Raw genomic sequence first — 26740 nt, 5'->3', positions numbered from 1 at the left:
ATGCTGCTAAGGAGTTCTGCAGTAGCTCAGCTCTCACTCACCTCCATGGGATCCAGTGCTGCAGTTTTCCCTCCATCCTCCAGGTGGCGCTGTAACCCTTTAGTGAGATTGCCTGCTGTCATATTGACGACAGATGACAATCTCACCAAGGGGAAGCAGAGCCTCGGAAAAGAGGAAGTAGAATGGAGGCCGACATCGGGATTCACCGGGAGGTAAGTTAAAACGCTCTGCACAGACCTCCCAATGGCTACCATGAGTTCAGCTGGGGGATACCACTCCTAGCATGTTTTTCCTACCCCGAGCTGAAATCGTGATTATCGCTAAGGAGGTTAATATATTTTCAAACTGCACAAAGTTCCACATATCTACTATAAAATTTGCATCAATTTACAATTATTTCATTTCAAAGAATTAACTATGTATATGTTACAGTTAGAACCCAAAGTGTGGCCACTGGCCTCGTGGGGATGTGGCCATCCAATGGGAGAAGTGGCTGGCTTATATGACCAATATGCCAATCAATATCCTTCCCTCCACTCTGTGTCTTCCTTTCTGCACTTGGCTCTCCGGTTGTCTCCCCCCACCCAGTTGTGAGTTGACATATTCCAGCAGTGGAGAAGGAAGCAGAGAAGGAGAGGGACAGAAGAAAGTCAGTTTCAAAGGGTGAGACACATTGGAGGCAGGGCCGTTTCTTGGGCAGTGCGGGCAGGGCAACCGCCCTGGGCGCAGAACAGCAAGTAGAAGAAGGGAGGTGCAGACAGAAGGACATAACCGCTAGGGAGCTGGTGACACGCGGTGCAGCCAAATGGAAGAAGAAAGAAGATTACCAGCGTAATCACCTTCCTTCTGCTGCTGCATCCGACATCAAGTCATCATCCCGTCACCACCGCATGATGACACCTGATGTCCTGTAGCGGTACTGCAGGCTGTCAGTGCGCAGCACCCATGGAGGAGTCCTCTTTCCAGGCTCTCTTTGCCTGTGTGGTTTCCTGGTTACAAAGACTCCACTATCCTCTGGAGGAGGGTTACTATTAAAAATAATAGCATGGTAATAAAAATAGATGCAAAAAAAATTGACCGATTAGCTTTAGGTAGGAGTTCATACTTTGTTTCCTCATGTCATTAACTAATGAATAGGTGCAGTATTATTGCACTACATCCTACACAAAGGTGTACATGCATAGCTATCTACACTGAAGCCTCATAGTATAACAATTAAAATGGACCTGTACACTATTGGGTAAAGCTAAAAAAATGCAATTGTTTGAAGCACACCCGAGACTAAAATAAACTGATTAAATAAACAATTGTATCTATCTTCCTTCTCCTAAAAATGACTTTTTAAGATATTCCACAGTTTTATTTTATGTTTAAATCTACTTTTTAAGTTTTAACTGTTTTATTGTTTTTGCTCAATGACACATTCATTGAAGTAAGCCAGAGCTAAAATCTATAAACTATTGATCCTTTTTATCTCTTTACTGCTCTCAGAAGCCAGTTTCTACTAGGAAAGTATTTTATAGTTGAAATTTCTTATCAGTGAGGGTCACACTGTAGTCACTTCCTTGCTGAAAATGGCTTCTGAGAGTAAGAAAGAGATAAAAAGGGAAAAAATCTCATCAGTAAGGGTCACACTGTAGTCACTTCCTGTCTGAGTCAGGAATGAGTCGGCCACTTACATACCTGATATTTAACTATTTCAGGCAGAGAAAGGAAAAAAGGAACACAGCATAGTAATTAGTGTGCTCAGCACTGAACATACCCATGTCTATCTCATCATGTCACATGTCACCTCGAGTATCCTTCAAAAAATAAACAAGTAGAAGAAAAAAAAAATAAAAAAAATAAAAAAAAAAATATATATATATATATATATATATTAAAGGGACACTGAGCAGTAATCTAAAATGGCCTAATAAACTTACCTGGAGCCTCCTCTAGCCCCTCGTAGTCCTTGAGGTCCTCTGAGCTTCCTCCGTTCTTCCCACAGCAGCTCCGTTAGAGCGGTGACTTCAGCCAAAATAGTGCACAGTTGTGCATGTGCGGCCCCCATGTGGCTGTGAGTGTTCTGCACACGCGTGGTTCTGGAAAAAATGAACTGCACACATGCAGATCACTCACGCCAACAAGCGAGTGAGCAAGACGGCCGCGTGGAGGGGCCACACATGCGGAGTTGTACACGACTTCTGCTTAAGTCGCCGCTCTAACGGAGCCGCCTTTGGAAGAATGAAGGGAGACTGGAGGATGCTGGGGGACCTCACAAACTACGAGGAGCTGGATGAAGCCCTAAACCTCTATTGACGGTAAATAACACTTTTACCGCCATTATGCATGTTAAACCCAATATGGCAAAATAATTCTCTAATTAAATCTAGTAAAAAGAAAAAGGTCGATTTTAGCTTGCCTTTGTCTTCTAGAAAACGTTTCACCTCTAATTCCAATGGCTATCCAGTGATAATATTAGCATTTACATATAGGCAATTTCCCCACCTGACCATTACATATAGAAATAACATGTTGCAGTTGCTGTATTTCCTTAAAGTGAACCCAAGGTCAAAAGAAACTGATGAGATAAACAATTGTATTTATCCTCCTACTCCTAAAAATGTTTTTTTTTTTTAAATTTTAGGTATCACAGGGTTTTATTTTATATTTAAACATTTACAATGTAATTTGAATGTTTTGTTGTCTCTGCTCAGTGGCAGCCTATTAAGTGTCCCTAAATTAAAATACATAAACTATTGACCTTTTTCAATCCCTCCCTGCTCTCAGAAGTTGTATTCTGCTTGGAATACTTTTATGGCTGTATTTTGCTTATCAGTGATGATTACTATATTCCCGGCAAAGTATCGACAAGAGAGAAGCTGTCACTTCCATGCCTAAAAATTAACTCTTTGAGGCAGCAAAATAAAACAAGTAAAACAGCCTGCTTATTAATATGGTTTGCACTGTACATACACATGTTTATCTCATTATGTCACACATTGCCTCGGGTACACTTTAAACCCCTTGGTGTTATGATTCTTTCCAGATTTTAGGGTCTAAAAACATGGCTTTAGATCCTAAAACCTGGAAGAAATCATGCTGCTAAGGAGTTCTGCAGTAGCTCAGCTCTCACTCACCTCCATGGGATCCAGTGCTGCAGTTTTCCCTCCATCCTCCAGGTGGCGCTGTAACCCTTTAGTGAGATTGCCTGCTGTCATATTGACGACAGATGACAATCTCACCAAGGGGAAGCAGAGCCTCGGAAAAGAGGAAGTAGAATGGAGGCCGACATCGGGATTCACCGGGAGGTAAGTTAAAACGCTCTGCACAGACCTCCCAATGGCTACCATGAGTTCAGCTGGGGGATACCACTCCTAGCATGTTTTTCCTACCCCGAGCTGAAATCGTGATTATCGCTAAGGAGGTTAATATATTTTCAAACTGCACAAAGTTCCACATATCTACTATAAAATTTGCATCAATTTACAATTATTTCATTTCAAAGAATTAACTATGTATATGTTACAGTTAGAACCCAAAGTGTGGCCACTGGCCTCGTGGGGATGTGGCCATCCAATGGGAGAAGTGGCTGGCTTATATGACCAATATGCCAATCAATATCCTTCCCTCCACTCTGTGTCTTCCTTTCTGCACTTGGCTCTCCGGTTGTCTCCCCCCACCCAGTTGTGAGTTGACATATTCCAGCAGTGGAGAAGGAAGCAGAGAAGGAGAGGGACAGAAGAAAGTCAGTTTCAAAGGGTGAGACACATTGGAGGCAGGGCCGTTTCTTGGGCAGTGCGGGCAGGGCAACCGCCCTGGGCGCAGAACAGCAAGTAGAAGAAGGGAGGTGCAGACAGAAGGACATAACCGCTAGGGAGCTGGTGACACGCGGTGCAGCCAAATGGAAGAAGAAAGAAGATTACCAGCGTAATCACCTTCCTTCTGCTGCTGCATCCGACATCAAGTCATCATCCCGTCACCACCGCATGATGACACCTGATGTCCTGTAGCGGTACTGCAGGCTGTCAGTGCGCAGCACCCATGGAGGAGTCCTCTTTCCAGGCTCTCTTTGCCTGTGTGGTTTCCTGGTTACAAAGACTCCACTATCCTCTGGAGGAGGGTTACTATTAAAAATAATAGCATGGTAATAAAAATAGATGCAAAAAAAATTGACCGATTAGCTTTAGGTAGGAGTTCATACTTTGTTTCCTCATGTCATTAACTAATGAATAGGTGCAGTATTATTGCACTACATCCTACACAAAGGTGTACATGCATAGCTATCTACACTGAAGCCTCATAGTATAACAATTAAAATGGACCTGTACACTATTGGGTAAAGCTAAAAAAATGCAATTGTTTGAAGCACACCCGAGACTAAAATAAACTGATTAAATAAACAATTGTATCTATCTTCCTTCTCCTAAAAATGACTTTTTAAGATATTCCACAGTTTTATTTTATGTTTAAATCTACTTTTTAAGTTTTAACTGTTTTATTGTTTTTGCTCAATGACACATTCATTGAAGTAAGCCAGAGCTAAAATCTATAAACTATTGATCCTTTTTATCTCTTTACTGCTCTCAGAAGCCAGTTTCTACTAGGAAAGTATTTTATAGTTGAAATTTCTTATCAGTGAGGGTCACACTGTAGTCACTTCCTTGCTGAAAATGGCTTCTGAGAGTAAGAAAGAGATAAAAAGGGAAAAAATCTCATCAGTAAGGGTCACACTGTAGTCACTTCCTGTCTGAGTCAGGAATGAGTCGGCCACTTACATACCTGATATTTAACTATTTCAGGCAGAGAAAGGAAAAAAGGAACACAGCATAGTAATTAGTGTGCTCAGCACTGAACATACCCATGTCTATCTCATCATGTCACATGTCACCTCGAGTATCCTTCAAAAAATAAACAAGTAGAAGAAAAAAAAAATAAAAAAAATAAAAAAAAAAATATATATATATATATATATATATTAAAGGGACACTGAGCAGTAATCTAAAATGGCCTAATAAACTTACCTGGAGCCTCCTCTAGCCCCTCGTAGTCCTTGAGGTCCTCTGAGCTTCCTCCGTTCTTCCCACAGCAGCTCCGTTAGAGCGGTGACTTCAGCCAAAATAGTGCACAGTTGTGCATGTGCGGCCCCCATGTGGCTGTGAGTGTTCTGCACACGCGTGGTTCTGGAAAAAATGAACTGCACACATGCAGATCACTCACGCCAACAAGCGAGTGAGCAAGACGGCCGCGTGGAGGGGCCACACATGCGGAGTTGTACACGACTTCTGCTTAAGTCGCCGCTCTAACGGAGCCGCCTTTGGAAGAATGAAGGGAGACTGGAGGATGCTGGGGGACCTCACAAACTACGAGGAGCTGGATGAAGCCCTAGGTAAGTTCATTTGGCCATCTTAGATTACTGCTCAGGGGTAGTGATGATCGTAATTAGATAATTAAGATTACACAAATTTTCACGTAATGTTTCACAATTTCGCATATACATAATTAGGATTTGTACATTTAATTGATTTCCTGTAGTCATTGGTAATTGTACATAAAATTTTACAGAATTTTTGCGTAATTTCATGCCGACAATGAATCGCAAAGCCCCTATACATGCTTATTGACACCCAAATTGCTACATAAGTTAACCCCCTTGGCGGTATGAAAAATACCGCCAGGGGGCAGCGCAGCAGTTTTTTTAAATTTTTTTTAAATCATGTAGCGAGCCCAGGGCTCGCTACATGATAGCCGCTGCTCAGCGGCATCCCCCCAGCCCCGCCGATCGCCTCCGGCGATAGGCGATCAGGAAATCCCGTTCAAAGAACGGGATTTCCTGGAGGGCTTCCCCCGTCGCCATGGCGTCATTGGGAGACCCGATCCACCCCTTGGCGCTGCCTGGCACTGATTGGCCAGGCAGCACAGGGGTCTGGGATGGGGGGGTGCGTGCGCCGCACCGGATAGCGGCGATCGGGCGCGGCGGCGGCGATCGGGGTGCTGGCGCAGCTAGCAAAGTGCTAGCTGCGTCCAGCAAAAAAAAATTATTTAAATCGGCCCAGCAGGGCCTGAGCGGCACCCTCCGGCGGCTTACCCCGTGTAACACACGGGGTTACCGCTAAGGAGGTTAAGGAGAATAGTGGGTACAAGGTAAAAAAAATAATAATTTTCCAAAAAGACTTTGCAGTTTTTGAGAAAATTGATTTTAAAAATGCAAAGAAAAATTGTTTTTAAACTAAAAAAAAAAAACATTTAAAAACATTTTTCTTTGCATTTTTAAAATTGATTTTCTTAAAAACAACAAGGTATTTTTGTAAAATTATTTCTTTGACTTGTACCCACTGTTCTCCATAACACATGTAGCAATTTTGGTGTCAATAGCCAGTATGGGGGCTTTGCTATTAACCTCTAAAGTCGACACAAAATTAGGAGAACATTTCACGAAAATTACGCAAAACATCACGCAAAATATTTATTTATTATAATTACTATTACATACGAAATTAAGTATGATTTTCCATGAAATTTTGCATTACGATTACGATGCGTAATTGCAAATTTCGATGCAAAATTTCACATATGCAAAATTTCAGCCCGCCACTGCTCAGGAGCCCTTTAACCACTTGATGACTGTAGTGCTAAACCCCCCTAAAGACCAGGCACTTTTTTTCTGTACTGGGCTGTGCAGGCGTTTCAGCCTCCTGCACAGCCCAGCTAAGGAATATGGCGATTGGACTCACCTCCTATTTTCGTCCTTAAGGGGATATGCTGCCTGAGGGGTCCGATCACCGAGGTCACTTTTATTTTATTTTGTTTTCAGCCTCTTAGAGGCTCTCATTGCCGCTGGTGCCGCCCCTTTGCTTCCCTCCTCCCCTCTGCCTAAAGAATTGAGCAGGACGGCGATCCGTCCTGCTCTCCGCCTCTCATAGGCATCCGCCTATGAGAGGACGGCGATCCCCGGCCAATCAGAGGCCGGGAATCGCCGATATCATACAGCGCTGCCGGAGAATGCAGCGCTGTACGCATGTAAACAAAGGATTTCATTCTCCTTTCATTTACAAGCAGCGATCGCGGCTAGCAGGCTAATCACGGAACTGCATTCCGTGAAGTGACAGGGAACGATCAAGCATGTGCGCGGCCGTTCCCTGGGAAACTGCAGCTACAGGACTTGACGCCAATGGGCGTTAGGCGGTTCTGGGGCTGCCGCCGCGGTCACGCCCGTTGGCGTGAGGCGGTCATAAAGTAGTTAAAAAAAAATCTGACCACTGCTTGTATAAGGCTACTTACACACCAGGACGTTATAGGGCACATAACGTGCTCCTAACGCAACGCCTGGTGGTGTTGGAGCAGGACGCTACCAAGAGCCGCGTTACAAGCAGCTCTTGGTGCGCCTGCTCTGTTGGAGGCACTGCGGAGACCACGTGAGCGGAGCTCTCCACATCACGTGGTCCCGCCAGCCAATCCGCTGCCGCTCCAGGATGTACACACTGCAAGTGCAGTGAATAATAAGTAGCCATGTGCCTGGCTGCGTAGCGGCCTCTCCCCGCCTCCTCTCCGCCCATAAAATGAAAAAAAAACCTACTGAGCATGTGCAAACAGTCTAACGCGGCTTAGCCGTGTGTAAAGTACTGCATGCAGTACGTTATGTATTTGCTCTGTAGTTGAAATCGCACTCATTGGCTGGCCGTCCAATCAGGAATGGCTGGTGTGCTGAAAAAAACAATTCTGGGCACCACAGGATCAAAACTAGAATTCAGATGTAGTAACCCGCACCACCTGCAGTACGTTATGTAGACGTGCTGCGTTACAATGTAACGCAACGTGGGCACTGTGAACAAGCCCATTGATTCTTCATTGCTGTGCGTTGGGGTGCGTTACAGGCTGCTCAAACGTGCACCTGTAACGTCCCACTGTGAAACCAGCCTAATAGTATATTATTTCTGTAAGTGTCAGTAAGATTAATTATAGGTGCTATCAATGCTTTTGATAGCTGTACCATCATTAACCTAAATAGATTATTAGCAGCTCTGTTGACGTGAATAGTGGAACAGATTTCTTACCTTGAGCATTACAGTATTTCTTGCTAGTAAAAGTAGCAGTTCGCATCCCACCGATTTGCACTCAAGCAGCTCACCACCATTTTTATAAGTAGCGTTCTGCAGCAAATAAGCAAACAGGAAGTTCTGCATCGTAGATTAAGACGTTCTCCACTTCTATAGCGGACTACGCTATTTAGCAATCTATAAGCGCCAATCAGCTGATTGGCGCTTTATAAATATAGACGTGGCGGATTTTGATTGCACATCTCTGTTAAAATTGGTGATAAAACAAAAAGTGGCGATTCCGCATAAAAGTCGCAATCATTTAAGCTAATCGTCACCTCTCTACATATGAAAAATACCAATATTTCAAAGACATGCTGGTGCTCTGTGGCTGATTGCCATCTTTATGAATGGGTTAAGCACGTACATATTTCTTTTGTTTTTACAAAACATATATACAGATACAGGTATATTTATATATATTTTTTACTTTTAAAGCAAACCTGAACTGAAAATAAAACTTGTAAGATGGGTAACGTATTTTTGAACCATAAGACACACTTTTTCTTCCAAAAACATGTGGGGCAAAAGCCAGTGCAACTCATGTTGTCCTCCTTTCATGTCTCATATGTCCCCTGGTGCCCTTCTTTGTCCCCCCCTCCCTCCGTGGAACTTATGTTCCCTTGTCATCCTGTATCGCCTCTGTCCCCATGTCCTTCCAGTAGGTGATATACATGACAATCGGCATGAATGATGCAGAAGGAGTCCCGCAACGAGCTGCTGAGCAGATTGGATGCAGGGATTCCTTCCATGGGCATGCCACGGCTCTAGTTTAACCAGACTTGCTTCAGCCTCAGATGCCGTGCGGCCAATCTAGCGGGGTTGCTGCAAGAAAACTATCCAATCCCTGGCACCTGTTGTTCTAACTAGAGCTGGTGGTTCTGCGGGTGGGAACATGCCTCTATTATTGAGCCAATCACTGCACTCACTGCTTCTGAGCGAGTGCAGTGATTGGCCCAATGATGGAGCCATGGTGCTGCCACATCGTTCACTCTGATTGGTAAGTATGCCACCTACTGGGAGGATGCAGGTACAGAAGGTACCAAGGAGACATGGCACAGAGGAAAAACAGTGGGACAGAAGGAGACAGGAGGACACAAGGAGCCAGAGGAGGACACAGAGAGTAAAGCAGGACACAGGGCAAAAGAAGAGGCACCAAGGAAAAGAAAAGACACAGGGGAACAGAAGAGACATGGGTACAGAGGAGACACAAGAAGACAGAAAGGACACAGAAGGACACAAGGGGACAGAGGAGACACAGGAGGACACAGGGACAGAGGAGGACATAGGAGGGACAGAGAATGACTCAAGAGGTACAAGGGTGAAATAATTGGGTGGGATTGATGGGAGAAGATCCACAAGATGCCTCTGCACCATGGATGCTCCAGGTTTGGTTTTTATTTCTTTTACCCTGGTTTGTGTCCTCTAAACCTAGGTGCATCTTATGGTCAGGAGCGCCTTATGGTCCAAACAATACAGTAATTGTATGTGTGGTACTATTTTCTGCTTAGGTGCTTCATTTTTAAGATTATATTCTAAACAGTGGTCATGATAGTCTGATGTAAAATCCGCTTTATTCAGTTACAAAACAAACAGATGTAATGACCCGTTGCCCCTTTGAACATTCCATACTATCATTTAGAGATTTCCCAGCAAGCTCAGGGTGATCCAAAAACTACAAAGAGTGTGCAAGTGGCTAAAAAGGACCAGAAAGCCCTCTTACTAAAATGCAAAACAGAATAAAGCCACATTAATCCATGCCATGCACTGATGAAGACCAACCAGTCTGAAACAGTTTGTATGCATATGGATTATTGTGGCTCTGTACAATTAGCAAGCTAACACACATCATTGTTTCCCAGCAGTTCTGGAGGTGTGTTCAGGGACAACAAAGGGATGATTTGCATATTCAGCAGTGATGCATTGTGGGACACCTCATATGCTCACTCCAACCTGAATAATAGCAAATACCTTCTGTTTAAAATGCAATCAGTAGACTTTTCTCAGCCAAATTCAATGATTTTGCCTTTTATTTACTTGTCAGGAGACCAGGCTGAATTCCATAAACTGTTAACCAAGCCTATTTGCATAGATATCTACTTGCTTTTTATCATTTGCTGTGCAGGAAAACAGAAAGGGACTTTTTTTTTCTTAGGACTAGTGCTATGTGCCTATGTTTATCTCATCGTGTCACATGGGACTTCAGGTATGCTTTAAACATAATTACAATTCTGTTAAATGTATATAAACCAGGGCCGAGGCAGAGGCAAGAGAGGCTCCAGCCTCAGGGCGCAGTGTAGGAGGGGGTGCACAACTCACTCAGCCATCATTCCCCTATTGTGTTTGAAGCAGAGATAAATAAGAAAAGGGGATACATGGCAGTGACTGCAAGCCAGATAACTAGAGATTAAGGTGTTGGGGGCCCTAGGGCTCCTCTTAGTCTAATAGCAATCAGTGTGTAACGGCTGGGGTGGGAGGGGTGGAGGGGCGCAATTTGGTGTCTCAGCCTTGGGTGCTGGAGGACCTTGTCCCGCCTCTGATATAAACAATATATATAAACAAAAACTAACAGAAGAAAACCTGCCTGAGGACTCTTTTACATTACATGCATTTCCAATTTTGATGTGATTTTACATGGGATTCCATTATGATTTTTTATACGATTCAAAAAGTCCTGCATGCTGTGTTTTTTTTCTGTGTTTTTCTTCTTGTGTTGCTAACACCCAGTGAAAATCGCAAATCAGAATTGCAAAACTTAATCAGAAATCTGATTTGAGATTTGCGATGTAAAAAAACAAAAACTATAATTGAATTTAAAGAGACTCTGTACTAAGTAAAAAGAAACCCCTAGGGGGTACTCACCTGGGTAGGGGGAAGCCTCTGGATCATATCGAGGCTTCCCCGTCCGCATCTGTCCTACGGTGGTCTTGCTCTGGCCCATAGAAAGCACAGACGACAATTTGTCAGCTTGCAATATTTACCTTTCCCTCAGGGATGAGCAGAAACTATGCCAGTGCGAATTTACGCATCGTAGTTCGCATCTACGCATTGTAGTTCGTAGGTGACGTTTCAAAACTACGCTTACGAATTTACGTGTAGCAAAGTACCACTACGCGTAGCTTACACCCACTATGCATAGTTAACATGTGTATTGCGTAGTGAACTACAAATGTGTTACTCGCATTGTATGCTTACAAATTTACGTATTGGAAAGGGGAATGTACGCATAGAAGAGTTCCCGGTACAAGCATTTAAAGAGAAATGAATGCGTAAAATGTTTTGCATACGGGCATAAGCATCCGCACACACTACGCTTCGCACTACGCGTAATTGCGTATTTTAACACGTAGTCTACGAAATGCATATGAAGCGAATATTTGATTTCGAAGCCGTAGTTTGGCGAAGCATAATTGCGTAAAACTACGCGTACTTCCAGCGTAGCGAAGTTGGCTGATTACGACCATCCCTGCTTTCCCTGTTCCAGCGGGGGCACTATTGTGGCTCTCCGCTCAGAAATAGGCGGAAATATCCAATCTCAGTTGGGTCTGCTCTACTGCGCAGGCGCAGGAGACTTGCGCCTGCGCAGTAGAGTGGACCCGACTTGGATCGGCTATTTACACCAATTTCCGAGGCGAGAGCCGCTACTGCACCTATGCTGGAGCCGGGAAGGCAAATATTTACATCCCCGTCATTCAGGGAGCTTTATCGCTGCCATCATGGGACGAAGGAGGACGGGGAAGCCTTGATAGGACCCAGAGGCCTTCCCCTCCCGATGTGAGTACCCCGAGGGGCATTTTTTTCTTAGTGCAGATCTTCTTTAAGCTCAGATACCAGTTCTTTTTCTTACTCCCAGTCTGTTCTTGTCACCAAACGAAAAATGTGAAACAAGATCAGACTTCACATTACGCTGGAGGTTATATGAAAAAAATAAGAGATCAAATGATGTTATTACCTATGCAAAGCCAGACGCAACCTTTAAATGTCTTATTATACGTAATGGTATGGTGTACAACCAAGAGGAATCAATTTGTCACGGGATGTTTTCCATGCATAGATCCATCACTCCAGCACTGTAATATTTTTGTTAAATTACCCAAATAACAGATGCCTGGCTTTGGGTATACATGAGAAATTGAAGCGGAGAGAATAGCAGGCGGCGGGATGATTGATAGTTAACAATATCATTATTATTCCCCAAGAAAATGTGTTTCTTTAGGTGACGGAGTGACCCTTGCTGGTGACCTGTAATAACAAATCAGCATTGGGATGTGGCGAATAAATAAGATTGTGACAAACAGTCCTCTACCTGTCTGCCTACCAGAAGACATGACTCACTAGTCAGAGAGAGTCTGTACAGCCCAGCATGATGAATGGTCCTCTTCATAGTATGTGTTTTATAGGATGAACTGTCATCACACCGAGAAACAAAAGCGAAAAAAACAAAAGGGGGTAAAAAAAAAAAAGGACACACACCTGGAGATTCACAGGAAAGAAAATGTGACATTGGACAGTTGGAGACGAAACGGAGATGACAAATAGAGATGGAGCTCAGGAGAGAATTAGGTTATTCCTAATCGCGCCCCTGAGTTTGTTCTCCGCGTTGTTTCATCAACATACTGCGTAATGAGAAACAGCCGAAATTTGACACCCCATCTCATTCAATTTAGGCTCTTGTTATCCAGCGGCAGACGTTGGGTCTAGAGCATTAAGATGCGGTAGAGATTGGCTAAGTGGGATGTTTTCTGAAAGAAGAATTGCAATGGTATCGACCCATGAATTTTACCATTCTGTGATCACATCCATTTTCACGTTCTATTTGAAGCACACTTGAAGTGAAGTGACTATAGAGGCTGACTGTAACGATTGTGGAATTCTCTCCGTGATCAGCGCACAGGACGTGCGCTGACACTGCAGAAATCCTCCACACGCGTATAATTTGAGGGAACCCAGCAAAAGGTGCAACGCACCTGTAGAGGGAAATTCCTGTCGGCAGGTGGAGCTGTGGAGTGCAGAGGAACAGCTCCTCTGCCCTGCCACAGACGCCAGACAGGAATTGTACGAAGGGAAGAAACGCAGGGCAAGATAGCCCTGAAAGAGAGAGATCAAAGCAACAGAGGGTATGTGTGTCCACCAATCTAGTCGCCACCCTGCGACGATGAACACACAACCATGAAGATCAGGTGAGAAGGCAATCGCAAGAGATGGAGATTGCTAACAGCGACACAAGACTGAATAAGTACAGATGCGGAATGTTTGTATGTCCACCAATCTAGCCGCCAACCTGCGACGGTGGACACACAACAGAGGAAACCAAGTGAGAACGCAATCGCAAGGGAAGTGATTGCGAATGAGGATGAGCACAGGGACAGAATGTATGTATGTGCACCAATCTAGTCGCCAACCCGCGACGGTGCACATACAACAGCAGATATGAAGTAGGAACGCAATCGCGCGAGAGGCGATTGCCTGAGGTGACACAAGGCTTAAGCAAGACAGGGGACGAGAGTAGCAAAGGCACAGCAAATCATACAATGAGAAGATAAGGAAAATAACAAACGCTAACTACGCACGAACACCGCACTCATTCGCAACAGCGAACGCGTTTACTGCGCGGTCTCCACGTGTTAAGCACAACAGAGACAAGCACGCCTAACTAACCCCCGCCACCCAAACATGAAACAGAGAACACGAGCGCTTACTTAACGGTTACCTCACCGAGGCTACAGCAAGCGTTCGTCTCAGACAAGACAGACAGATGAACGGGAAACAGGATAGGAAAGATCCACTGCTCTTTCCACCAGAGCGAGTGCGATCCAGGTAAAGTAACAGAGCTAGCAGGATCCACTGCTCTTACCGCCAGAGCAAGTGCGATCCAAGTATCGAAACAGGGCAATGAGATAGCTGGTAGCAACCACTGCTCCAGCTATACTCCAAGAAGCAGATCAGAAGGATCCACAGCCGCTACCGCTAGAGGCTAGTGTGATCTGAGCATAGCAAGAGAGCTTAGCAGGATCCACTGCTCTTTCCGCCAGAGCGAGTGTGATCCAAGTATAGAAACAGAGCGAGCTGGATCCACTGCTCTTTCCGCCAGAGCAAGTGCAATCCAAGTACGACAGACAGATGAACAGAAGGGCCTACCAGTAACAACCGCTGGTCTGGTTAGCACCCCACAGACAGACAGAACAGGCAATACAAATAATACAATCCTGACTGCTCTTGCAAAGATGCCTAGTGCAGTCCCAGGAATTACTCTAAGCTAATCTTTAAACAATAAGCATGGCTGACACTCCAGGAGTGTTTCACAGGACAAACCTTTATGACCAGCGAAGTACTGTGGAATCACATAGTATATATAGAGCCAGCCTACAAAGGATGTGGCTAGGCAATTTGCATGACAAACGTATGCAAATTCCTCAGCAGCAGCAAGCTGAAAAACTGACAAAAGGTCTCTTTTCCAGAGACCTGCAGAATGCAGATCTGAACAGTGGTCAAAAAGCTGCCTGCCTGCGCAGGCAGCTGAGCGGATCATTACACTGACATATTTATTTCCTTTTAAAGGGTTACTTAACCACTTAATGATATGCTGGCTTATAAAAAAAAACGTCTTGCTAGAACCTGTTAACGGCTCCAGGATGTTTTTATATGTTTCAAAGCTGTGCAGAAGGGTCTGAATAAGGACAACAACTTTCTATATTGGTATGAGATTGATGATATATGAACTGTCTCAGCCACCCTAGCTGAACTTGTGAACTAAGAATTTACGATACCTCTGGGTCAATCCTAATACCAGGTCTGTGAGCAATAAAGTAAACAAGGATCCTTATCTTACCCCATTTAGATGGTCTGTTTGTATTAAGGCATCTTAATGATGTATTTATGCTTGAAAAAAAATATCTGTTTTTCCTTTTGATGTTGCATGTATATAAGCTGTCTGTACCACCAGCTTGCAAACTAACAGGATGTAAACCTGACGAAGGCTGCAAGGCCAAAAGCTTGTTCTTATTCATTTGTAGTTAGCCAATAAATGGTATCATCCTGATTTAAAACTTCTTGCTTTTATAAGTCAAACAGTGCTGCCGCCGCTGTGCGCGTGCGCATACGCGTATACGTTCCCGCGCGTACACGTGCATTCACGTGCATGGGAAAATAGTGGGAAAAAACACCATAGAAAAAATACACCTTTATTTACAAATGATATATTGTCACCATACTTTGCACTAGGGACATAACTAAAATCTTGTGATAACCAGGACACGCAGGCAGATAAAATGTGTTTTTTTTTTTTTTTAAACTATAGGGGATGAAATTGGAGAAATAGGCCTCGATTCATCATTGTGAATGCATGTAATAAATAGGTCAGTTGCTCATAGGTATAGTGAAAGTAGAAAAACTGGCTTTATTAAATACATTGTGCCGTGCACAGATCTGACCAATAAAAACATTTAAAATAGCCGTATGGGAACTTCTGCCACACACACACTGTTCACACATACCACCCCATTCATATCTCCCTACTGGTACCGGTACCAAGAATAGTCTGGTCTTCAGAGAGGGGGAGAGGGGATGTTTGCTGGATGTATGCAGCGTGAAATGCGTTCTTCCCGTGTGGTCTGCCACTTGCGTGTGGAGTATGTGTTTGGAGCGATCTCACCACTTCAGTTGTCCACAAATCGATTGGGTTGAGTGGTCCTCTCCTCTCAGATTTGCCTCCGGGTTTTCAAACACAACCCTTTCTTGCCGTCAGGAAAAGTCCCCAGCTCAACCCGCCCAGCCGATTGCACAGGCGGGGAGCTTTCTGATAATCCTGCTGTACGTACAGCGGCAGGCTCTCCAAAACCACGCTGTTCAGCTGCAGTCTCACACAGAGTTTTTTTTTTTTTTTTAAACTATAGGGGATGAAATTGGAGAAATAGGCCTCGATTCATCATTGTCTTTGCGATTACTTTTTCCAGTTCGTTAAATTACTGAATTTGAAGTTTATCGATTTCTAGTTGTATTCATCAAGGTTTTTCCGCATTCGGTTTGAATTTGATAAAATATCAATAACAATGCAGTACCCCTTTGGTAACATGTCGATGTTTCCATTTTACAGCGGTAATTTAACACAAGGCCATAAGATTCCCATGGAATTGTGGGTAAAAGGCAGTCCTTTGGTCACCACGTAGCAACATTCCGAATAGGGCTTAACACCTGGACCGGGATTCTGGAAGTGGCATGGGACAATCCCACAATTTTACCAGCTACGGCTTGATAGGAGCCTTTTCTGAAAACATTTATTGCAGCCAGCAATTTAGTTAACTCTGGCACTGCCTGTGTTCTCTTAGAAGATGATTCAAGAGAAATGCCGATGTCCTGGTATTGCAAATAAATCCATTCTCTTGCAAATTGATGTGGTTCTAGACCTTATTCGTGTCCTTCTGCGCCTCAGCTGATACATAACCACTTCAAATGGCTCCATCTTCTCCGTCAGCAATGATCTGACAGGAATAACGACAGAGCAGTGAAGGAGATAACTAATCCTAAATGTAACGCTAAACCACGCCCACCTTCATTTTCATGAATTGCACTTTCTTCCGTTTTATCGCATCATTATCGAATGATTACCGAATGCTCGCTAACAGCTGTAGATAACTTTGATGAATCCTGAAATCAACTTATCGAGTTCGGTATTTTACCGAGCTGTCAGTAATTGATTCGATAAGTCTTCATGAATCAAGTCCATAGTGTATTTTTTCATTTTTTCCCTTGTTTCCCTTTAAAGTGCATAGAAAAGAAAGTAATTACTGAAAACTATTGGCAAATGAAAGGGATGAGCACTGAAAGGTGAAAATCTCTCTTGTCCGTTAGGGTAAAAACAGTTTTGGGGTGAAGTGGTTAAGCCAAATTAAAGAATTTGTTTAACTTATCTGGGGCTTCTTGCAACCTCCTGTGCCCACGCCGTCCTTACATGGTTCTCCAGTGAGCAGCGGTGACCCCCCAAAAGCTGGCCAGTAGCCGCCTGTTGATCACTAGACCTTGATTGCGCTCTGTTGCCGGGACCGCTCTGCACATATGCAGTAGCGATGTTCACATACTGCGCATGCGCAGAACGCTGCTGGCAATAGGGATGCAGCGAGGAAACACATGGCTGGCTAACTTTTTGGGGGTCCATGCTGCTGCTGGCTGGAGGGCCTAAAAACAGATTGTGCGAGCACAGGATGACTCCAGGGGGCTGCAAGAAGCCCCAGGTAAGTTAAACTGTTGTGTTTTTTTTTTTCTAATTAGGCTTCAGATTTCCTTTAAACAATGCAGATTGCCTGGCTGTCCTGCTGATCATTTTCCTCTAAAACTTTTAGACCTTGAACAAGCATGCAGATCAGGTGTTCTCAATGAAGTCTGACATGCTTGTTTCAGCTACTGTTTGGGATAAAGTTCAATCCTTGGTTATGATTATGTTATATGCCTTGACAAAGGGGCCCCGAAACGATCGTTGGTGACTGGAATGAACATATTGTGTGTCATGGCAATAAACCACATTGAAAATTGATTGAGTGTGCAGACCCTTTGGATTTTTGTACTTTGAAGAAGTTTTGGTCAAGCACCTTGAACCTTCGTATGGGGTGCAACTTTCTCTCTGATGTGGACAATCCTTAGCTACAGTTCCTCTTTATAGATTTTTTTCTCCCTTCCTACAAAGACATAAACTTACGTATTTACAACATTTCTTTTTAGCCACTTGGCAACATCCATGACAACTCCTGGATACCTCCGATGACAATATCGGCGCTCAGTCAGGCTAAATAAAGTTGAATGCAACAGCTGTGCTGCCTCACTCTCCGCAATGTACTGTTCTATTCTGCTGAAGTTCCTGCGGCGGTGGTGGAAGATTAATGGGAGGTTACGAGCGCAGATGCTCAGTGGCCCGGGCAGCCTTAGCTCCGACGTTTTAGACTTATCAAGAAAGATCATTTCAAATCGTTACAAAGCGGTGAACGCCATGTACCCACTCTATCCTTCTCAGGATGGTGATGAATGGGTAATGGAAGCATCGTTTTGGGTAGACCTACTGCACTTTAATAGCAGGCAGGCTGTTCAATGGCGGCTGAGGTTCCACTAAATCTTACTAAAATGTTTCTGGCCTGACATTTTCCTCTGTTAGTTGAAGAATTTTAAACTCACTCTGGTCTTTTTTTTTTTTATGATGTTTTTACATGGAAGAGGCACACAGTTTATAAAATGGATAGTTTAAGCTTTTCATTGCAGGGCTGGAGATCGTACGTGATCTGACAAAGCCAGACTGGATATTTAGTAAAGGAAACCTGCAGGGAAAGAATTGCCTAAAACAGGTACTCACCTTGGGAGAGCAAAGCCTCTGTCCTTCTCCACCAGCCCATTCCAGCGATGTCCCCTTTGCAAAACCATTGAGAGGGATTTGTTGATGGCCTCTGCATGAGCGGTAGGCCCGCAGGCCCACTCAAGCTAGGCTTTCTCCACCAAAGCGTAAAGAGAAACCATAACCAAAAATTGAACTTCATCTCAATCAGCAGCTGATACCCCCTTTCCCATGAAAAAAATATTTTCCTTTTCTCAAATGGATCATTACATTAGGGGGTCTGTATGGCTAATATTGTGGGGAAACCCCTTCCACAGTTTGATGTCAGGACCATGGTCCTGACAGTTTCCTGTCTGTAAACCTCATTGCATTGTGGGAAACTGTTTCCAAACTGTTTCCAACTGCCAAAAAAGCAAGGAGCATCTCCTTCCACTGTCATCACCTGCCAGCAGTAAAAATGTCACCATGTGATAAATGTCAGAATGTAAATCAGGGAGGGGAAATAATTTACAATGGGCAAACACGGACTAAATCATTTTTACATAATTATTGTAAAAATGGAGCACTTTTGTGCAGGCATGGTGGAGCCGCACTTCAGGGGTTCCGGTTGGTGGAGGCCTTTGGAGGATTATTATTATTAATATTCTTTAGTATTTATATAGCACTATATCTTTAGTTGTGCTGTACAGAGTATATAGTCTTGACACTTAAAGTGATATAAAACCCAGCATTTCCTCTTTGCTCTAGATCAGTGCTGTCCAACTTCGCGGGCATGGAGGGCCGTTTTTTTTTCAGACCACATGGTGGAGGGCCGGCAGACAGACAGGGATTACAGCAGATTTCACCACATAATGCAATTAGAGTGATAGCAGAATCCCCACAAAGTACAACCAGATTGGCTGCAGATTCTCCACAAAATGCACTCAGATTAGCTGCAGATTTACCCACAAAATGCATTCAGATTGGCTGCAGCTTTACCCACAAAATACACAAAGATTGGCTGCAGATTTACCCACAAAATACACATTCATATTGGCTGCAGCTTTACCCACAAAATACACAAAGATTGGCTGCAGATTTACCCACAAAATACACAAAGATTGGCTGCAGATTTACCCACAAAATACACAAAGATTGGCTGCAGTTTGACCCACAAAATACACAAAGATTGGCTGCAGCTTGACCCACAAAATACACAAAGATTGGCTGCAACTTGACCAACAAAATGCATTCAGATTGGCTGCAGATTTACCCACATAATACATTCAGATTGGCTGCAGATTTACCACCAAAATTCATTCAGATTGGCTGCAGATTTACCCACATAATACATTCAGATTGGCTGCAGATTTACCCACAAAATGCATTCAGATTGGCTGCAGATTTACCCACATAATACATTCAGATTGGCTGCAGATTTACCCCCAAAATTCATTCAGATTGGCTGCAGATTTACCCACAAAATGCATTCAGATTGGCTGCAGATTTACCCACATAATACATTCAGATTGGCTGCAGATTTACCCCCAAAATTCATTCAGATTGGCTGCAGATTTACCCACATAATACATTCAGATTGGCTGCAGTTCTGCCCACAAAATGCATTCAGATTGGCTGCAGATTTACCCACATAATACATTCAGATTGGCTGAAGATTTACCCCCAAAATGCATTCAGATTGGCTGCAGATTTACCCACAAAATACACAAAGATTGGCTGCAGATTTACCCACAAAATGCATTCAGATTGGCTGCAGATTTACCCACATAATACATTCAGATTGGCCGCAGTTCTGCCCACAAAATGCACTCAGATTGGCTGCAGATTTACCCACAAAATGCACTCAGATTGGCTGCAGATTTACCCACATAATACACTCAGATTGGCCACAGTTCTGCCAACAAAATGCACTCAGATTGGTCGCAGTTCTACCCACAAAATGCACTCAGATTGGCCTCAGTTCTGCCCACAAAATGCACTCAGATTGGTCTCAGTTCTGCCCACAAAATGCACTCAGATTGGCCTCAGTTCTGCCCACAAAATGCACTCAGATTGGTCTCAGTTCTGCCCACAAAATGCACTCAGATTGGTCTCAGTTCTGCCCACAAAATGCACTCAGATTGGCCTCAGTTCTGCCCACAAAATGCACTCAGATTGGCCTCAGTTCTGCCCACAAAATGCACTCAGATTGGCCTCAGTTCTGCCCACAAAATGCACTCAGATTGGCCTCAGTTCTGCCCACAAAATGCACTCAGATTGGCACTGAATTTGAAAGTAGCCACGAGGTCGCGTATGACAGCGTGAACCAGTAAGCAGCAGAGGACAGGGTTTGAAGTGAGCTGGTGCAGTGTTTGATCACGTTACACTGCACCGGCTGAAGATGGAGAACGCGCTGACTACAGAAGATGGGCTCAGAGCGTGAACCAGGAGACGGCAGAGGACGGGGGTGAAGACTGAGGACTCGCGCTGGCTGCAGAAGACAGGCTCAGAGCATGCTGCTGTTGTGTGGAATTTGACTCACCTCAGCTCAGCTCAGATCGGCAGGCAGGAGATCGGAGCCAGTCAGACCAGACATGGCAGCCGCGCGGTGAATTTGAATGGAGGAAGTGACATAATCGGTCACGTCCTGCACTTAAAGTCCCCGTGCGGCTGCCATGCGCTGATGAGACTGGTTCCTATCTTCTGCCCCCGCCGCCGCTGCCGATCTGAGGTGTGTTAGAGGCGGCAGAACAGGGGAACAAAGAGAGGGAGGCTGTAGATATTTAGAGTCTGCAGCTGCAGCATGGGGAAAAGGTTTTTTTTTTTTTTAAGTTGCGCTGCCACAGAATAGAGCAGGCGGCAGGGGGGCCGCAGCAGGAGGCCTGGCGGGCTGGATGCGGCCCGCGGGCCGCCAGTTGGACAGCACTGCTCTAGATGATTATTTGCAGCATATAATATAATATCACATATTTTTTTTTTTTTTTTTTTAGCAGAACAGCATTTAAAGAATTAAAATACACCAGTTATGAATAAAATGCAATGGCAGCATTCAGAGCAAATAAAACTGTACTTTGGGAAATTGTAATTTCTAAATGAATAATAATATGTATGCACAAAAGCAAATAGGATAACTGTATGGGATATAAAAAAGTAGGACAACACATTTTTATTGAATACTAGCTGGACGCCCGGCGTTGCCAGGGTATGTATTTGGCTGGTGTTGGCTCAGCCCACTTTTCCTAGCCCTAACACACAATTACTCAATTACTTAATGACCAAGTTTGTGAGGTTTGCGGTCTTTGACATTAATAATTTGCATTGAAATAAAATAAATCTGATTGGATGTGGCTCCACCCCTTTTCTAAATTTGAACCCCAATCACCCAATGGCCAACTGTACCAGGTACAGGTGATTAACAGTGCAAGAGGCTTGTGCCATTAACAGTGCAAGAATGGCAGCAATTAAATATTCCCCTTAAAAATCAATAGGTGAATTTTGATTGGCTTTTGTAGGCTCCACCTACTTTTCTGAATATTAATCCCAGTCACCCAGTGACCAACTGTGCAAAGTTTGAGAACCCTACCATTAACAGTGTAAGAATTGCTGCAGTTTACATTTTCTCAGTGAAATTTGTACTTTTCTCCACCTACTGATTTCCTGACATTGTTCGGGTATGTATTTGGCTGGTGATGGCTCCGCCTACTTTTTCTAACCCTAACACACAATTACTCAATGACCAAGTTTGTGAGCTTTGCGGTCTTTGGCATCAATAATTTGCATTGAGATTAAACAAATCTGATTGGCTGTTTGTGGCTCCACCCCCTTTTTCTGAATTTGAACTCCAGTCACGCAATGATCAACTGTACCAGGTTTAAGGCTTGTGCCATTAACAGTGCAAGAATGATAGCAATTACATATTCCCCTTGAAAATCAATAGGTGAATTTTGATTGGCTTTTGTAGGCCCCACCCACTTTTTTGAATATTAATCCCAGTCACCCAGTGGCCAATTGTGCAAAGTTTGAGAGCCCTACCATTAACAGTGTAAGAATTGCTGCAGTTTACATTTTCTCAGTGAAATTTGTATTTGTCTCCGCCTACTGATGACCTGGCATTGCCCGATTATGTATTTGGCTGGTGTTGGCTGCGTCCACTTTTCCTAACCCTAACACACAATTTAATCAATTACTTAATGACCAAGTTTGTGAGCTTTGTGGTCTTTTTTTGCATCAATAAGCTGCATTAAAATGAAAAAAAATCAGATTGACTGTTTGTGGCTCCATCCCCTTTTATAAATTTAAACCCCAGTCACCCAATGATCAGCTGTACCAGGTTTGAGACTTGTGCCATTAACAGTGCAAGAATGGCAGCAATGAAATATTCCCCTGAAAAATCAATAGGTGATTTTTGATTGGCTTTTGTAGGCTCCACCCACTTTTCTGAATATTAATCCCAGTCACCCAGTGACCAACTCTGCAAAGTTTGAGAACCCTACCATTAACACTGTAAGAATGGCTGCTGTTTACATTTTCCCAGTAACATGTTGTATTTGTCTCCGCCCACTTATGTATTTGGCTGGTGTTGGCTCTGCCCACTTTTCAAACCCTAACACCCAAAAAATAAATTACTCAATTACCAAGTTTGTGAGTTTTGCAGTGTTTGGCATCAATAATTTGCATTGGATTGAAACAAATCTAATTGGCTGTTTGTGGCTCCACCCCTTTCTGAAATTGAACTCCAGTCACCCAATGATCAACTGTACCAGGTTTGAGGCTTGTGCCATTATCAGTGCAAGAATGGCAGCAATGTAAATATTCCTCTTGAAAATCAATAGGTGAATCCCAGTCACCCCCGTGACCAACTGTGCAAAGTTTGAGAACCCTACCATTAACAGTGTAAGAATGGCTGCAGTTTACATTTTCCAGTGAAATGTTTATTTGTCTCCGCCCCTTTTTGGTTATGGGAATAAAAAGTATCCTATACTTTATTCCAGGTAATGTACTATGTGTGTGCCAAATTTTATTCAAATCCGTTCAGCCATTTTTGCGTGATCGAGTCACAAACATCCAAACATCTGAACTTTCCCATTTATTATATTAGTAGGATTATGTCAAAGTTTAAAAAGTAACCATAACCAAGAACTTCATCCCAATCAATAGCTGATACCCCCTTTCCCATGAGAAATATTTTCCTTTTCTCAAGCGAATCATCAGGGGGCTCTGTATGGCTAATAATGTGGTGAAACCTCTCCCACAGTGTGATGTCAGGACCATGGTTCTGACATCACACCGTGGGAGCCTTGTTGCATTGTGGGAAATAACAGCTGTTCCCAACTGTCAAAAAGGCAAGCAGCATGTCTCCTTCCAGTGACATCACGTGCCAGCAGTAAAAATGTCACCATGTGATAAATGTCAGAATGTAAATCAGGGATAGAAAAGGTTTTACAATGGGCAAACACTGACTAAATAATCTATACATAATTGTAAAAATGAAGCACTTTTTTTTCATCATGTTATTTTCACTGGAGTTCCTCTTTAATACCACTTTATCTGTCCCTCAGATGGATCACAATCCTATCCCTACCATTTGTTCAAGCACAGTTTAAAAAAAGACAATGCATTTCACAGATCTCTGCCAACTTCCTCAGGTCAATTAATTGCCTTAGGAGATTCAGTGTATAGTGGGTGCCCACACTATAAACAGAATCTCCTAAAGCACTTTATTGACTAGAGGAATCGGGCAGAGACCTGTGAAGCGCATTGTATTTTTTTAACCCCCAGAGACCCAGTGTTGTAATATTACAACATCACATTTAAGGCTACAAAAATAAACCCTCCCCCATTTTTTTTCTTTTTAAAACTTCATGTACATTACTAATAGAACCTATTGTTCAGTTCTGCAACACCATTGGATGGTTGAATGTGTAAATAGGTCTGTTTATCTGGCCATGAAGTCATACAACCCTGTTGCCTGCTTTGGAGTACATCACCTTGTTGTTTTGGACGGGATACATCAGGACTAAAGTAAGTAAAAAGCTTAAAATATTTTTTTATGTGATCAATAATATGTGTAGATCATGCAGATTTTATGACATCATTGAATATACTGATTTTAAGAGATTTAGAGCTGGTTATTTCTATGTTGTAATTTTACAACAGTGGGTCAAAGTGATAGCAAGGTTTTGTCTGCACTTTAAACTTGAGAAGGTGATAAATCTCTAGGAGGTGAGGATTAAAGTGTTTGCATGTCTAATTGAACAATAGGTCTACTTGATAGAAGTTGTGGAATGGAAAGTGTGAAGTTTTAGGAACATGTGCATCTTTGCATTAGAATAATTAGTTAATTTGCTTTGTAGTTACTTAGCTTTTCTTTCAACTTTCAGAATGTCTGAAACCAAGAAAAACCAAATCATGTATAGTGTGCAGGATGTAATTGAGGCCATCCAGAATGGGGACAGTGACTTGGAAATGCCCTTTGACACAGATTCAAGTGACAAAGAGGAATATGGAGTTATCGGTAAAGCGGACAAGGAAAATAAATTACCCGATGACCACCTAACTTCTGATGTTCAAATCATCCCAACAGGGGCAGAACATCCTGATGCCAAGACTGGGCCCCGTGACAGATATCGATGGCTGAAAAAGAATTTCATCTCTCCCAGTACTGATTTTTCTGGTCAGGATGTCAGTAATGATGTCCATTCCCTCTGCACACCACTGGAGTACTTTCAGAAGTTTGTGACAGAAGATATGATCAACGCTCTGGCAGATAACACAAATCAGTACAGTTTTCAGAAGAAAGGATCATCTATAAACACAAACACAAAGGAAATAGAGCAGATTATTGGCATGTATCTGAAGATGGGTCTTGTCCAAATGCCTGGAGTCCGTATGTACTGGGAAGCAGACACAAGATACAGTCCTGTCGCTGATGTAATGTCACGAAACAGATTCCAGTCTCTGTTGACATCATTACATTTTGTGAACAATCTAACCGTGTCTGAGATGGAACAAAAAAGTGACAAACTCTGGAAACTCAGACCATGGCTTGATGCTTTCAGAGAGAAATGCCTAAAAGTGGTCCCTGAAGAACATAACTCTGTTGATGAAATGATGATCCCTTTCAGGGGGAAATTCAGCAGCATCAAACAGTACATGCGTGGCAAGCCAAACCCATGGGGGTTCAAGCTGTGGGCAAGGCCTGGAATCTCTGGTATACTTTGTGATTTTGATGTGTACCAAGGCAGTGTGAATGGAATACGGGCAAGATCTGAACTTGGACTATCAGGGGATGTTGTGATGAAACTTGCTTCCACACTTCCACATAGTCACAACTACAAGATCTACGCAGACAACTTTTTCACCAGCATCCCATTGATAGTTAGGCTGCTGGATTGTGGAATTCATTACACAGGAACAGCCAGACAAGTGCGCCTTCCAAACTGTAATCTTGAGGATGAGAAAAGCTTGAAGAAAAAGGGTAGAGGAAGCTCTGATGTCAGAGTGGAGTCAAATCACAACATTTGTGCTGTGAAATGGTTTGACAACAGACAGGTTACACTTGTGTCTTCCTTTGCTGGCCCACAACCAGTGGAGAAGATTCAACGCTGGGACAAAACTGCCAAAAGATTTGTTGAAGTTGAGAGGCCTTATATCGTGGCTGCCTATAACAAATTCATGGGCGGAGTGGATTTGTTAGACTCATTTGCAGCAAAATACAAGTTTCCACTGAAGTCCTGCCGCTGGTACCTTTACATCTTCTGGCACACCATTATCCTAGCTGTGATCAATGCTTGGCTCCTGTACAAAAGGGACTGCAAAGCTTTGGATATCCCAAAGAAACAGATGCTAAACAGGAGAATGTTTCAGGCCCAGTTGGCATCTTCTCTTATCCTGATCGGAACGGCTGGGTCAGTGTCAAAGCGAGGGCAACCATCTGCAAGCCCAGTTTCATCAAGAGGGGGCACCTTGACTTCCCAAAAGAGGCAGTTTACAGATGATGGAGGTTCTTCAGCTGCCATGACAGCCAAAAAGTCAAATGCACACCCTCCAAAGGAAGTTTGCAAGGACATGATTGGACATTTTCCCATCAAAGCCGATAGAGGACGGTGCCGACACTGTGCAAAAGGCTATACCAACACACTTTGCAGGAAGTGCAATGTTCGCCTCTGATTTTCAGAGCAAAATAACTGTTTTTGGAACTACCATAACTGAATAAATGAACAAATAAAACATGCACATATAGGGCTCGATTCACAAAACCGTGCTATGAAGATAGCACAAGTGCTATTTTTGCACTAGTGCTATTTCATAGCGTGGCCGTTTTTGCCCGTATTTGCGCTAACATGAAATTTTTTGTGCAAAAACACGAAAT

At 43.4% G+C, this 26740-nt stretch overlaps 1 protein-coding gene across 1 annotated transcript; it reads left to right on the top strand.

Annotated features, from left to right (window-relative positions):
- Positions 1–26538, top strand: LOC137519463 (piggyBac transposable element-derived protein 3-like). Its single transcript, XM_068238418.1, has 3 exons — positions 1–212; positions 3165–3293; positions 24750–26538. The coding sequence occupies exons 1-3, from the start codon at positions 1–3 to the stop codon at positions 26536–26538; spliced, it is 2130 nt and encodes a 709-aa protein (XP_068094519.1).
- Positions 26539–26740: the final 202 nt, after the last annotated feature.

The sequence above is a fragment of the Hyperolius riggenbachi genome, chromosome 5 (assembly GCF_040937935.1).
Source record: "Hyperolius riggenbachi isolate aHypRig1 chromosome 5, aHypRig1.pri, whole genome shotgun sequence".
Classification (NCBI taxonomy): Eukaryota; Metazoa; Chordata; class Amphibia; order Anura; family Hyperoliidae; genus Hyperolius; species Hyperolius riggenbachi.
This window is presented reverse-complemented; position numbering and strand designations above follow the sequence as displayed.